The 15,056-nt window shown below is 39.4% G+C and overlaps 1 protein-coding gene across 1 annotated transcript in view; it reads right to left on the reverse strand.

Moving 5' to 3' along the window:
- Window positions 1-15,056, reverse strand: part of ANO2 (anoctamin 2) — a 202,078-nt gene that overhangs the window by 33,394 nt on the left and 153,628 nt on the right. The window contains exon 20 of the mRNA XM_075210223.1: window positions 7,686-7,834. Coding sequence (XP_075066324.1) covers window positions 7,686-7,834 — 149 coding nt within the window. The remainder of the gene's footprint in view (window positions 1-7,685; window positions 7,835-15,056) is intronic.

Raw genomic sequence — 15,056 nt, forward strand, 5'->3', positions numbered from 1 at the left:
GGGGCAGGAACTGATGTGAGTGAGTTCTCTGTACAGCGCTGCAGAATTAGAGGCGCTATATAAATAGATGATGATGATGACATTGTGGGTGCTTTATGCAGTTATTGTGCACTACCAAGCACACTAATGGCAGTGCTAAATGAAGCCCCTTTCATTACAAGAGCAGCCCAAGGGGCAAATGCCTCCCTTGCTAACCTTTCCCAGAATAGACACATTGTACTCTCCCTTTCTATTTAGCCTAGAGAGAGATGAATAATCATGACATGAATGAGGTTTCATTTTAGAAAATTGTCCATTTTCTGGTGGTGTCACTCATTACACCACAAACATTAAATAGAGTCATTACAAAAGAGACAATTATGTGTGACTTAATACAGTCTGAGCATGAAGCTTAACAACACAACATCAGAAGCGTAAATCATTCTTCTCCAGCAGTCTTGAATAAATAAAAATAACAGTAGCATGTTCTAATAGAATCTAATACAACATCATAACAATTCTACCAAAAGTACAAATAATTAGGGATGTTCACTGACCCCTGAGTTTTGGTTTTGGTTTTGGATCTGTATTAATTTCGTGTTTTGGTTTTGGTCAAACTGCCCTCACGTGTTTTGATTTTGGATTTGTATTTTTGTATTTATTTAAAAAAATAAAAAATTGCTAAACAATGCTAAAATCACATAATTTGGCTCTTTTTTTGTTCTTACATTATTAACCTCAATAACATTAATTTCCTGTTGTTTCCAGTCAATTTTTGTCAAGTGACAAGAACACTGCTATCTCTCCTGTTTCTGTATGAGCAATGGCACTGAGCAATGTCACTGGAGACTGGAGAGTGACAAGAACCCTGCTACCCCTGTTTATGTGTGAGCAATGGCACTGAGCAATGTCACTGGAGACTGGAGAGTGACAAGAACCCTGCTACTCCTGTTTCTGTGTGAGCAATGGCGCTGGTTCTCCTGGGGAGGGAGGTACTTATGGAATTCAAAACCTGTGAGATCCGACGACGCAGCATGGAGGTTTTGCCTTGATTCAGATCCGAGGTAACAGGAAAGTACAGAGCCGGCTCGGCACTGTACTTGGATTGGCAATGGTCAGGGGGGCACTCGGTTTTCGGAAAACCGCGCCTGAGCATCTCTACAAATAATTAAATAAAAGGAGAGACTCATCCAACTAGGAGCTGGCTGATATATTGGTCCCCAGTAACAGTAAGCAGTGGGACCCTGTTGCATTAAACAAAACTATTGGGTTTCCAGGTGTGCGGTGTTGGAGCTAACATTAGGTGAACCTAGGTGGATACCTAGGGTACTAATGGTAAGGGGGCAACTAGAACACTGAATAACTATCAGGAAAGCCTGATTATTTAAATTATGATAACTATTTTCATTCTATTCTACCCTATTTCTAATATCCTAGTTTTTTGTTCATTTTATTTACTGTATAGCTGTTGCAGACTGTTATAATCAGCTTTCTTCTTTTTTTATTGAACGCTGATGCTTTTTTCTTATAAGCTTATAAAGTTTGTTCAGAAACAATCTCTCTATTATTCATTGTAATACTTTAATTACACTTCAATACCGAATACAGTGGTTTAACATGTTCAATGAAAGGTCTCTTTTGTAGCTCAGAAAATGTCTTTGAGGATAATCAATCTTTGCAAAAAATACTAATTGCTTTTTGATTACATAAAAATATAGGAAGATGGAGACTTTCAAAGGCTTTGTTTAACATCCAGAATTCATTTTAAAGAGTATCGGTCTTTATTGTGACATCACAAACCAATTATATATCTTTCTAATCATTGGTTTCAGATTTTTTTCCTTTTATAGTTTCATTTGCTGTTGTATGTTAATGAAAGGACACAGTTTTACCTGCATCAGTTTTGTTGAAGAATTGTTTTTACTCAAGCAAATTTTATGTTGTTTTTCATTAAACAAACAAGAACATTAACTCAACTGATAAAATGATTACCTTAATTTAGCCTGCTGCTCCTAATTACTGATATGTGTAGCTTCTGGTGTATATTTTACACTACAAATGAAAATAAAATGCAAAACACAAATACTGTTTGGCCGTCCACCTCACATAAGCCGTTCTCACCCATGCCAATCTACGCCCTAAGATGTGGGTTGATGTGGATGCAGACCATATGTATATGTCGTCTCCCTATGATTTGGTGTGGGTGGACCCCAAAGACCGGTACCCTATGTGCCAACTTCCCCCTACAATTCGGTTCTTGCTCTCTATTTGGAGATATTGGGCTAAATTTACTAAACTGCGGGTTTGAAAAAGTGGAGATGTTGCCTGCAGCAACCAATCAGATTCTAGTTATCATTTATTTAGTTCAGTCTACGAAATGAAAGCTAGAATCTGATTGGTTGCTATAGGCAACATCTACAGCTTTTCAAACCCGCAGTTTAGTAAATATACCCCATTGTGTGCAGTCTTTACGACTTATTGAAAACCCTGAGAGAATGGCACCTTTGTGCCACAACTCCTCTTTTCCCCCAGGACTAGAACCTAGAGCAGACTGGACCAAGCACAACTTCAAATTTCTCCCTGAAGCCATTTCCCAGAGTTCCCTGAGTTCCGGGATCACCTTCACCTTCCCTGTGTCTCCTTTTATCAATACCTTCAGATTTGCCACCTCTATAATAGTGAGATAAATCCTCGCACTCCCTAGCAACACTCACCTCTAAAAGCATTTTGCCTGTTTAGAGCCCTGTCCAGAGGCCTTATCTCCACAACATGGCGTCCAAAGAGCCTCATGAGCTGCCTTGGAAGGTGGACATGGGTGAGATGATTGATGCTGAAGAATGGTCTCATAGCCGTGAGGCGGTTGCCAAATCTTCGATATGTACCCAAGTCAAAGAAATCAATTCTAATTTTTTTTAGGTGGTCCCCTCCAAACTCAAAGCAGTCTACCTGTCCTCCTCCAACTGTTGTTGCCGAAATTGCCACGATCGGTGTACTCTGTCTCAAGTTTGGCGGAGTTCTCCAAAAATTGAGCCCTTTTTTTAGAAAGTGCAAAGAAGTGATCTACAAGATCTTGTGTATACACCTCCTTCAACCTTTCCTACTGTCTCCTTCCATGACTTCCCCCGACATACCTAGACAGATTTAGAAACTTGCCGGACATGTCCCCACAGTGGCAAGATGCCTGATCGGCCAGAACTGGAAAAACTCTGACCCTCCCACATTCCCGGCTCTCATCAATTATCTTTGGCAGGTGTTTAAACTCGAACACATCACTAGCCTGGTTCATGATCAGCCCAATAAATATTTGTCTGTTTGGAATGCTTGGACTGATTTCTTTGAAACTTATTGATCTTGTCTTTCTATAGCTCCTTCATCCATATCCTGAGAAGTTAGCATCTTACTCCCTCTTACTCCCCCCCACGTCTCTTATTTTTATCCCCCATATCCCTTTACTAACATCTCCTCCTTCCACCCCCCTCAGGTCTCCTTATTGGTTTTGTCATTAATATAAATCTATGTTTCTATCCAATGCTATTTAGTCATGTATTCTTTGCTCTTTGTATAACACGTACCGACCTGACTTTGTGCTTGTATATTTGATACTTGGTTTGATTTGCTTTCCCCTTTTTTCTCTCCCCCTCTCCATGATTGTTTGTTTTTTATTGTAAAAATTCTCAATATAAATCTATTTAGAATAAATAACCATGTATATGCAAAAGATGTTTATGTGTCTGTGTTGTTTTTCTTCCACTTATTTTTATTTTTTACTTTTTTATTTCTTTATTGTTTAACTTCTCTTCTTTTTACTCTTTTGGTATAGCATACGTTTATGGCTTGAATACTGCCCATAGCATTACAGCATATTGTTACACTCTCCCAACATGTGGACATAGAGAATGTAAACACACTGTTATACTAGGGGCATGGTTTTACTAGGACCCCGATCACCTTTATCATACAGAAAACACTGGCGATCAGGTTGCTGGTCATTTTTTGTCTGTCCCTGGGGCACATTGAGGATAGCAATCTCGATGAGAACACTTTCCCATGTGTCAAGGTAGAGTAGAGATCAGGTATCCAGGAGGGTCAATAATTACATCTGGGACTCGTGTTTCCTGGCTGAATGAAATTCTAGGCTGCCAGAATGATGTGGGAGCCAACTAATACAGGCACAACACCATAATCTTACTAGATTCATACTTACTATCACTATTATGTGCTATTAGGGGAATCCTACTGATGCTACTATGTAATTCAAAGGTGGAGATTCATTTCAGTGCGATCTGTCTCCAGAACAACCGTTGCGCCAATGTTATGGCTGGAATCTCCGCTAATTTTTCCTCTCACCCCACAGAGGTGCGCAGAAATATGAGCGGAGATTCCTACCGTAATGGCTGGCAATGTGCGAAGCCGGATATCGCAGTGATGTCCATGCTGCAGGTGGCCAGCAATTGAATCACCCCCAAAGTGTGTGGCCTCCTGCTTGCCTTTATTCCCCTCTTCTTATCATGTCACGTGCAGCTTTGTCCCCACTAACACAATCACAGCAGTGGATAGGTCACTGCCTCCTACATGATCACCACTCATCTCCTGCTGCTGCGACCATTCTGATGATCTGACTGGCTACAGGTTGTTCTATCCCCGCCCACTTCAAAACTAGGGGACCCAGGAACGAAGTGATGAAGACTGATTACAATAAGGTGCACAGTAGTCAAACACCTTAAAAAGGCACTGGATTACAATGGTAAATGGACAAATCATCATGGAATTTCAATTCATTAGCAATTGGTATCTTGTTAAAGATGTCAGCATACAGTAGTAGTCATTTGTTGTACATAGACTAAATCAGTGTAGCCAATCCTTGAAAATAGTTTAAATGACACTTTTATGAAATAGGCTAATATATTTACTGACATGTCAGTATGCTGTAGTTCAGGCTGGACAGAAGAAGCAGCATCGAAAGACATGGAGGATGAGAGATTTTACAACCCTAAATAATATCAAAATCATAGATAGATACTTCTGAGTGTACAATTGTATTGTTGGTGTCTACTTTTACCTTACTGAAGGGTGGCAATTTAACTCTTTTTAATGATTGTCAATAGATTTAATAACAGCTGGAAACTCCAGACTGGTTACCAAGTGATGCCACTAGTTTCGGGTGAATGCCTAGACCATACATACATACCTACTTTTGAAAAACCATTTCAGGGAGTTTGTGCAAGTAACACCCAGCTGTCACGTCTAGTGCTGTCAGCCAATGAAAAGGTGTGTCCTGCTCCACCCAAGTGGTGTCTAGCTCCACCCATGGGCATATCTGGTGCACCACCAGTAGAACTTATAGTACTGTGCACAGCATGCCACCAGAGGGGGTTTGTGTCTGGGTGGCACATGTAGCAGGGAAGACCGCAAGGTTGCATTAAATTGGTGACGTCATGACATGTGCCCACGCCGGCGGCACAGTGGGTTCTGGGAGGCTAGTTTACCTTCCCAGGAGTCCGGGGCACTGCCAATATTCTGTGTGTTTCCTAGACATTCCAGGGTTACGGGCACCTATGGTATAGGTGTCATATTCATAAATATTGGTCCAGCCTACTTTACTATAAGTAGGTGACTAGATCTACCATATACATTGTACAATGTTTTATATAAAATGCAAAGCTGTCCGTAGTTTACTGCTGACCCATTTGGTAACACTGTAAATTTGTACAGTGGTATTATCAATTGCCTTAGAAGAAAGTTAAAGCCCATTTCATGAAGTCACAAGTTAGGTATAGGAAGATTGAGCTCCTTCGCTTGTGTTACTTAGTGCTGAGCTGAGGTTTAGAGGATATCAGGGCCTTATCTGTGCGGAGTTTGTATGTTCTCCCCGTGTTTGCGTGGGTTTCCTCCGGGTGCTCTGGTTTCCTCCCACACTCCAAAACCATACTGGTAGGTTAATTGGCTGCTATCAAAATTAACCTTAGTCTCTCTCTCTATGTCTGTCTGTGTGTGTGTGTGTGTGTGTGTGTGTGTGTGTGTGTGTTAGGAAATTTAGACTGTAAGCTCCAATGGGGCAGGGACTGATGTGAGTGAGTTCTCTGTACAGCGCTGCGGAATTAGTGGCGCTGTATAAATAAATGGTGATGATGATCATCATTGAAAAGAGCATTAGAAATCAGGAGTCGGCTGCACTTAGTGACGTCACACATGTAAACTGCAATTTTATGCCACCGTCTTGGAACATACTCAGTCATCGCCACAAATAAAGCAAGCTGACAAAGGTTCTGTTATACGTGACCTGCGACTCCCACATCCTAATATTACCCCTAATTAGAGGACAGAGACACAAAGTAAAACTTTGTTAACGATTCTTCACGGGCTCCCTCTACAATATGCCCCCTGCACCGTCAGGCTTAGTCATAGGTCAAGCTGCGTTTAAAGCTACTGCTGATGTCAAGGCAAAAATGAAACTGCTGTAATTCTAAATAAATTGTTGAAATAAAAAACACTGGACACTCAGTTTTTATAATGAAAAAAATGAGTCCACGTCTTATAACGGTGGCAAAATGTCAGCTCCATGAATCACACTGTTAATTATACTCAGTACAATACGTCTGTGCACCACTTAAATTCCCTCTCAGGCATGGTTTATCGACGTTACATAAAATAGCTAATAATACCTCAGAGGACATGAAATATGTTCCTATTATTTAATAATAAATAATGTCAGAATAATTCCCGCTTTGGCAATTGTTTGACCCTTGACTCAAATCTCCAAGATTTATTTTACCATTTATCAGAAATTATTATAGCCATATTTTTTACTTAAAAGTACATTTTGAGGTGTATCGTTTAACTCCCGGTGTTGAAAATTTGGCCGTCTCTAGCTGTGGTTTTATAGTGATGATAATCTTACCAACGTTCGCCCAAATTCTCATACTAGAACGGGGTCTGCAGTAGGGAGCGTCAGCAATACTATGACAAATTGTATGTAATCGGTTTATATTGTTAATTGCAAATGAACGTGAAATACATGTTTCTGATTCTTTATTTAAAGGTTGCTCAAGGCTCTTAATCTTTGTGGGGATTGTACAAAATCATTTGCTTACTCCAGGTAACTACGTTGGTAGAAGTCGCTGAGAGTAATGTGACAGGGAATTTGTGGGTGTCTCTATTATAGCGTTCTAAAGTAAGAATATAAAATGAAGAATTTATATATGAATGCAGATAGTAATGGCAATAGCATCACATGTAATATGCATGAAAGCATAGGGAAATATATAAAAAGGTTAAACTAATTAAACATAATGTAATATATCATATGCATTTCATTCCTTGGAATGTCTACTTTGATATTACTTTACTTAATGGGGACCTGTCACCTGTACTCCTTGGAGGCAGCCATTTTGTGTGAGAACCAGTGTGTAGCCTATCAATTGCTAGGAAGTAACAACATGACTGAGGCACTGCCTGATTGAGGTCTAGGCAATAATACATTTGTCAGTGCCTCTGGCTCTTCAGCGTTGTGGAACTACAAAGCACAGCATGTCCTGCCAGAGGGCAAGCTTGAACTTGTCGTTCCAAAATAGAAAAAAAAAATGACATTGCATGGGTAGATTCTAAATGCTTAGACTTAATTGCAGGTACATTGTGATATATGCACGTGCCAAGACTGTAAACAAAATATTATTAGTAACATTTAGGGTTATAAAATCATATCTTACTCATTTCCATGTATTCTGGAGTCATTCCAGTAAAAGGTTCAAGAGCATAGTCTCGGTCCCATTGTTGAGGTTCTCTAGAATTGTTCAAATTGTTCTCCCCGGGTTTCGTTCTATCATCTTTCAGCTTCCGGAACAATTTCTTTAGTTTTCTAGAAAGAAAGAGAGACGTAATAAAACAAACTATTACACTGGCTTTAAGTGCCGCCAATAACAGCTTATTAAATTAACCTTGTCCTTTGCTCTATTCCGTGGATAAAGTACTTCAGCTGATAAGCTCAAGTTATTAAAAAAAAAGTATTTAAAAAAAAAATAATTCATAAAACAGACTCATACCCTGATTGTATGAAAAGGAAAATGACCAATAAATCACAATGTATTTAATAAATCAATGCTGAATAAGAAATACATTTCTGTCTTAAGAGTAATCCTCTTATCCATAAATATTTCAAGCAGAAAATATCTTTTAGAATAAAACTTAATTTACCTTCATTTTATTATAGGTACAGCACAATAGGCATAAACTAATCTGCATAAATAAACATGTTTTTATATATTAGCACGCATGAGATCAGCCATATTGCTTGAACTGTGGAAGCAAAATGCAATAGCTTGAACAGTCTCTATTGTAACAGCGCCCCTAGTGGTGAATACTGGTGTAGCCTTACTATACAATTATTTTTTTAACCAAATTCAGACATGGGGGCACCTTTATTAAGCAGGAGGAGCTCTATACAACATATATTCTAGTATCAGCTTACCAGTTGAATATAATGTTTGTTAGAATACTTCTTACAATGTGTCATGAACCTAGTAGGTGCTGACATCGTTGATGTCAGTGGTGGGTATGGCGTGAGTGCGTGTCCTCTGTGATATGAACGGAATGCACACTGATGAATGCAGCACCAAAGTCGCGGATGTCTTTATCCAGTATACATAAGCCCTCTGCTAATCCTGTGTTATTGTATGAAGTTGGTTTAAAAGGTTGGGAAGAGAAAACACTATGCTTCAGACAGTCTTCTTCATAACGTAATACTACTCTGACAAAGGAGGCCGTAAACCAAACGCACTTAAAATCATGTGTGTGTGTGTGTAACGACATGAACTTACTCATCCCGGTTAAGTCACCTCCATACCCAGCCAATAAGATCCACGGGGAGGGTCCCAAGCTTCCCTGTGTATTTTTCCCCTCAGTGGATGCTGGGTCTCTTGTTTCCTGCACCAAATACCTCCCTCCCACCCTGCTATTGTAATACATCTGCTTAAATAGTGTCACTAACATCTTCTTTCCCTATCACAGAAGAGGCATAGTAGGCAGGAGAGCATGCAATCAGCAACTAGGAAGCATATGGTGCTAGCATTGATTGGCCACGGGTCACAGCCTCTTTCGAAGCAACCTGACTCATGGTCCTTTTGTGCAGAGGACCCCTTGACCTGGGGGCACGTTATTGCCGAGTTCAGGAGGGGTGTAGTCACTCTGCTACCAGATTTTAGAGCTGGCCAATCATAAACAATTATATCATGGGACCAGTGGCTAGTACCAGATGGCCATACACTGTTTAGATTTGCAAATTGTTTAGCTGCCTGCTCTGCTCTCGCTATATATATATATATATATATATATATATATATATATATATATATATATATATATTCTATCTAAATCATACTGTGACCTTTTGCCAAATTTATTTTTATGTCCCTATGGTTATTTATGATATTAAGACAGTATTATAAATAAGAACACTCGAAGGAGGTTGGGTGCATGAAAGGAGGGATATCAGCACTGTGCAGCTTATTGTCCTGTATCTTATATCTATTCCTGGAAGGCACCTGAATTAGCTAACTTGTTATCCTGACAATAAAGGCATCCTGTATATATAGTTCCGACACTAATAGGCAGTTTAATAAAGAAGGAATCATTGGGACCCATCATCAAATCAAGCTACTTAAGGTGTTAAAAAGGTTCTTGTCATGCATTTGGGCCATAGCCCAGGCCTCCTCAGGGGAAGAGCGTTACTTCCCGATGCAAGCGCCCTTTTTTAACGTGGTTTTGTCCACATGTCACCACCTCATCATTTTTCTCCATCACCTCATCCTTCATCTTCATCGCCACATCTATCCAGATGTCTATCCAGACACAGGGATCTCTCTCAGCGGTCCTGAGTATCACACTCCTCTCACTCTGTCACCCCTGGCAACCACCAACCACTCCCCACTGTCACCCCCGGCAACCACCAACCACTCCCAACTGTCACCCCCGGCAACCACCAACCACTCCCAACTGTCACCCCTGGCAACCACCAACCACTCCCAACTGTCACTTCTCCTTCAAGAAATGTATATATATTTTTTTAAAATCTTTATAAACACTTTTAACAATTAACAAATTAAATTAAAAACATCTTAGTATACCAAATGTCAGCCCTTTCTGAGTTTTTTTTTCCACACACACTAAGAATTTAGTAGGTCAGTGTATAACTCCGCCCAGCAGGTGGCACTGCAGCTTGGTTTTTTTTTTCCACACACACACAGACTAACACACGCCACTAGGCTTATATATATTAGATATATATATAGATTCTATCTAAATCAAACTGTGACCTTTTGCCAAATTTATTTTTATGTCCCTATGGTTATTTATGATATTAAGACAGTAATATAAATAACAACACTCGAAGGAGGTTGGGTGCATGAAAGGAGGGATATCAACACTATTCCGCTTATTGTCCTGTATCTTATATCTATTCCTGGAAGGCACCTGAATTAGTTAACTTGTTACCCTGACAATAAAGGCATCATGTATATACATCCTGTATATATAGTTCCGACACTAATAGGCAGTTTAATAAAGAAGGAATCATTGGGACCCATCATCAATGACATATGATGGTCTGAAAACCCATCTCTTCAGACAAGCTTATAATATTCCTCAACCACCCTCTAAATCTCCCTAGGTTACCCTTTTACCACCCTCTACACAGCAAACACAAGACAACAACCCTCTGACTAACATAGTTGTGTGACTGATCATACAGCCCACTAAATACTTTTTACCTCTGCATTCTAGCTGGACAAATATTCAATATGATATAGCACTTACCCTGGTGTATCAAACTATTGTCCCATAGATTGTAAGCTTGCGAGCAGGGTCCTCTTACCTCTATGTATGTATGTATTACTCAGTATTGTTTTATTACCGTTTGTTCCCAATTGTAATCTGTTGGCGCTATATAAATAAATGTTGATTATGATGATGGTAATTTGGGAACGTTTACCGAAACGGCGCCATAATAGTTAGAATTGTTGCCTAGCAGCACAGTTCTGGCCCAGATGATATATAGATGATATATAGCACTACATAAACAACGGCTAATAATGAAGATTGGATCCCATACCACACAATGTTTACTTGCTAACGATTATCCAATATCCTCTCAATAAAGTGGCAAACTGTAAATACAATATTGCAGTTTATTTATTTATTTAAACTTTCGATGCTAGTTTTCCTTTAACCTATTATTTGGATCCGATTATTCTCTTCCAGAAGACTTAGTGAATTTCATATGTTTTGTTTGTGTCTCTAAGACAATATCAGCAAGTTCTAAACAAAAAGAATTCTTTCTCCACTCACTAATGACTCGTGCTTATGGGCCGTGTTCTGCTAATTTTGCAATGGTCTTGGTAGACATTTAGTTCATTGCATTATAATAAGCGTAACAGAAAATGTATTGTTTGGTGCTTAACCCGTTTTATTACTTAATGGCCTCGGGAACACTTTTGAACAACATGTACTGTTCCTGGGGCACAGGATTTTTATTAATATTTAAATTTAATTTTGTTAGTATTGCAAAGTCACAGACTTAACATAGGGAGAAAATGGGATAAAAAATGGACAGTGACGCCCGGTGTGTAAATGCAGAAGATTTCATGTGGCAACTGGTTGCAACTTATCCCACTACAAGCATGCGTAACGGGCTTCCAGTTCTAGGGTTATTAAAAAAATATAATAAAGTTATTTTTAAAAAAAGTAAAAAAAAAATCCAAAACTTTATTTAAAAAATCAAACTGACAAAAAAATGCTTTATTTTACTAATAATGTTTTTTTCCCCTAATAGTACCTCCCAGCTATTGCCATCTTGAGATGTTGGTAGCAATCAGAGGACAGTGCTTGTGCATTGCATAGGGAAGTTTCACCAAAGACCCCAGCGAAGGCTACCACCAGGGATGGTTTTCACCAGCCTGGGGCTTTGATCAATAGGAACAAAATGTAAATCTGACTATCCTATTGATATATAGACCCTCAAGTGTCTAAAAGGTGGAAAATTCCTTTAGCATACCACCCAAAAACGAAATCAGGACACAAATAAGGCGCGTCCTGATCAGCCGACACCATGGTTTGTTGCACTCACACCATCATCATCATCACCATTTATTTATATAGCGCCACTGATTCCGCAGCGCTGTACAGAGAACTCATTCACATCAGTCCCTGCCCCATTGGTGCTTACAGTCTAAATTCCCTAAAACACACACACAGACACACACACACACAGACAGAGAGAGACTGTGGTCAATTTTGATAGCAGCCAATTAACCTACTAGTATGTTTTTAGAGTGTGGGAGGAAACCGGAGCACCCGGAGGAAACCCGCGCAAACACGGGGAGAACATACAAACACCACACAGATAAGGCCATGGTCGGGAATTGAACTTATGACCCCAGCGCTGTAAGGCAGAAGTGCTAACTACTTAGCTACCATTATGCCCAATATTCAATTTGCATTAGTCCTGTAATTAAATAAACAAACACCATGCTCAGTTGTGCCCAAGCCATGCCCATATCATCACCAGGACACTCCCCTTTAACCTTCAACAAATCAGGATAGTCCTGCCAAAATAGGGACTGTTGAGTGGTATATCTTTAATGACTGGAATTGAAATTAACATCTAGCACTCTCCATTTTCTTTCTCTTGGTGCAGAATTAACCTAGTGTAAAGCCGTTTAGTTTGGGCCTTGAAGAATTTAATACAATTTAATTTGTAGCATAAAGAGGGGCTATTAGTGCTGTAGATGTTAGGTAAATATTTGGCAATTCTATATACACTATATCTGAAGTGAAGGTATTGAAGGCATCACATTTATTGGGGTTCATGAACAAGTGTTGCCTTGCCCACCACACCTGCAAGAGCTTAAAGGACGGCATATGACAACAAGTAGACTTGTACGCAATGTGAGAAGTGGAGCGAGTGTTCGGATTAGCCTAGTTGTGCCAAGTTGCTATTTCTTATAATTATTACATTTGCTGGAAATGCCTTGTGGCTCTTTTGTGGCTGCCGAAGACTGCAAAGTGATGCATTGTGAGATGCTTTACACCTGCCAGTGTAGATGATGTAAGACATAGGCATTGTGACATCATGTAATATGCATATGAAGGTCATGTGACTAGAACTTGAGGTTCCTCAAAGGTCGAAAACTTGCCATGGTCACTACAACATTATTCAAAGTTTCTGAAACTTTCTGAAAGCGTATTTGTTTTGTTAAGTCGGATGCTTCTAGATGTACATCACTAGCATTTGCTCAGATGCGCATCAGGAGTAACTGGTTGGAATTGAAGCCATAGCCCAACCCTCTAGAAAGATTGGATTTGGACAAATTATTTGTGTGGCAGATACTTAATAACTTTTCTTTATTGTTGCCTGGAATAAACTTGTCAGGTGAGACTTTTATTTTTCCCTAATAAAACGCACTGTTTAAAAATTATGAATGGAAAAGGCAGAGTTGTTATTCACTATAGTAGCATTTGTTCTGTAAATGGTGTAATTAAAGAACAGGAAAATGTAATGTTCTCCTTCCAAGTCCCAACCTGCTGTGAAATATCTGCTTTGTCTGAAGCAATTACAGCTTGATATGACTTGAAAAATATGTTAATTCGTTTGGTGTAGTTAAGGCTCTGAAGGCATAGCATTATATTAGAAAATGATGTACCATATTTGCTTTGAAAATACAGAGAAATATATATTTGAAATACAAAATACATGATATATTGTTTACTCATGAATATATTTTAAACAATGGGAAATTATTTTTACGTGTACTTGACTAGTGTCAGAGCACCTTTTGTATTCATTGCTTAGCCCTGCGTGTCTGTGTGTACCCATGTTTGAAAAGGACAAACCAACTTTTAGCCTTTAACAGATAATCAGAATACTCATAGCAGCACAGAGTATTTCAGGAACCAAGTCTGCCTATCTTATGGAAGGCAGTGTACTTTCAACACATTTAACAAAGTACTGGGGATATGGCTACATGTGGAATGGGGGCCAACACAAACTAAGCGTTATATAATCATACCTCTCGACTGTCTCTAATTTGGTGGGACGTCCCAAATCGAGGTTCTTGAAAGGAACTGGGCATTTTGGGGTTATCTGTGTAGGGTCCGGGCAGCTCGGGGCAGGGCTTATTCTGTCCCCATTTTCCATGTCTTATGTTGGAAGGTATATATAATGTAATGAGCAGGGCCCTCCAATAGTACAGACTGGTGTGGGAAGATCGTGCTTATGTAACCTGTCAGAATAAAAGGAGTCGTTGTCATAGTAACAGACTTCTTCTCACAGTACAGTTTTGTTCTATGTAAGATCCTAAATTGGTAAAACTTCCACAGAAATCATTATAACTTACATTTAATACAAGTCATTGATAGGGTAAGTGATGTCATGTGTATGTAAATGTTTCATCCCTCATCCTGGCATTAAGATATATGACATCAATCTTTAATATCGTTAAATATTGTTAAAAATAAAATATCCTCTGTATCCCATTCATTCACACATGTCAGAGATAGGCAAACCTGTCAATCTATGGTCAGATACAGCTTATTTACCCCAGTGCCAAGCGGGCCACTTGTCAACAAGTGTGTGGCCAAATATGAAAGATTCGGCTGTTTGCCAGTCAGGCCATATAGCCGGTTCATAATGCATTTTTTGCAACAGCATCTGATTAGATGTTGACCGGGGCTGGGGGTCATCTTGTGCCCATACATACAGCAATTTACTGCCATTTCTGTTAGGAGCAACCTTAATGACTGCAGAAATCATAGCATGGGCACCGTTCACGAGACTGGTCATGCCTTTCAGTGACCTGTGTGTAATTTGGCCATTCACACCATATCTCTGGCTGTTCTGTTGACTTTCACCTAAAACAATAAAATACTACATTTATTGTCAGAAAAATGAAGGCTGAAAAGTACTAAACTGAGGTTTGCTATGCAGCTCTAAACTGCCATATACCTTAGGTGGTTTGTCAACACAAACTGCAGAATGTATCGCATCAGACATGTGGTGGGTTGAAGAGGTTTCACACATAACCTCAGTT

Source organism: Mixophyes fleayi, chromosome 4 (assembly GCF_038048845.1).
Source record: "Mixophyes fleayi isolate aMixFle1 chromosome 4, aMixFle1.hap1, whole genome shotgun sequence".
NCBI classification, from domain to species: domain Eukaryota; kingdom Metazoa; phylum Chordata; class Amphibia; order Anura; family Limnodynastidae; genus Mixophyes; species Mixophyes fleayi.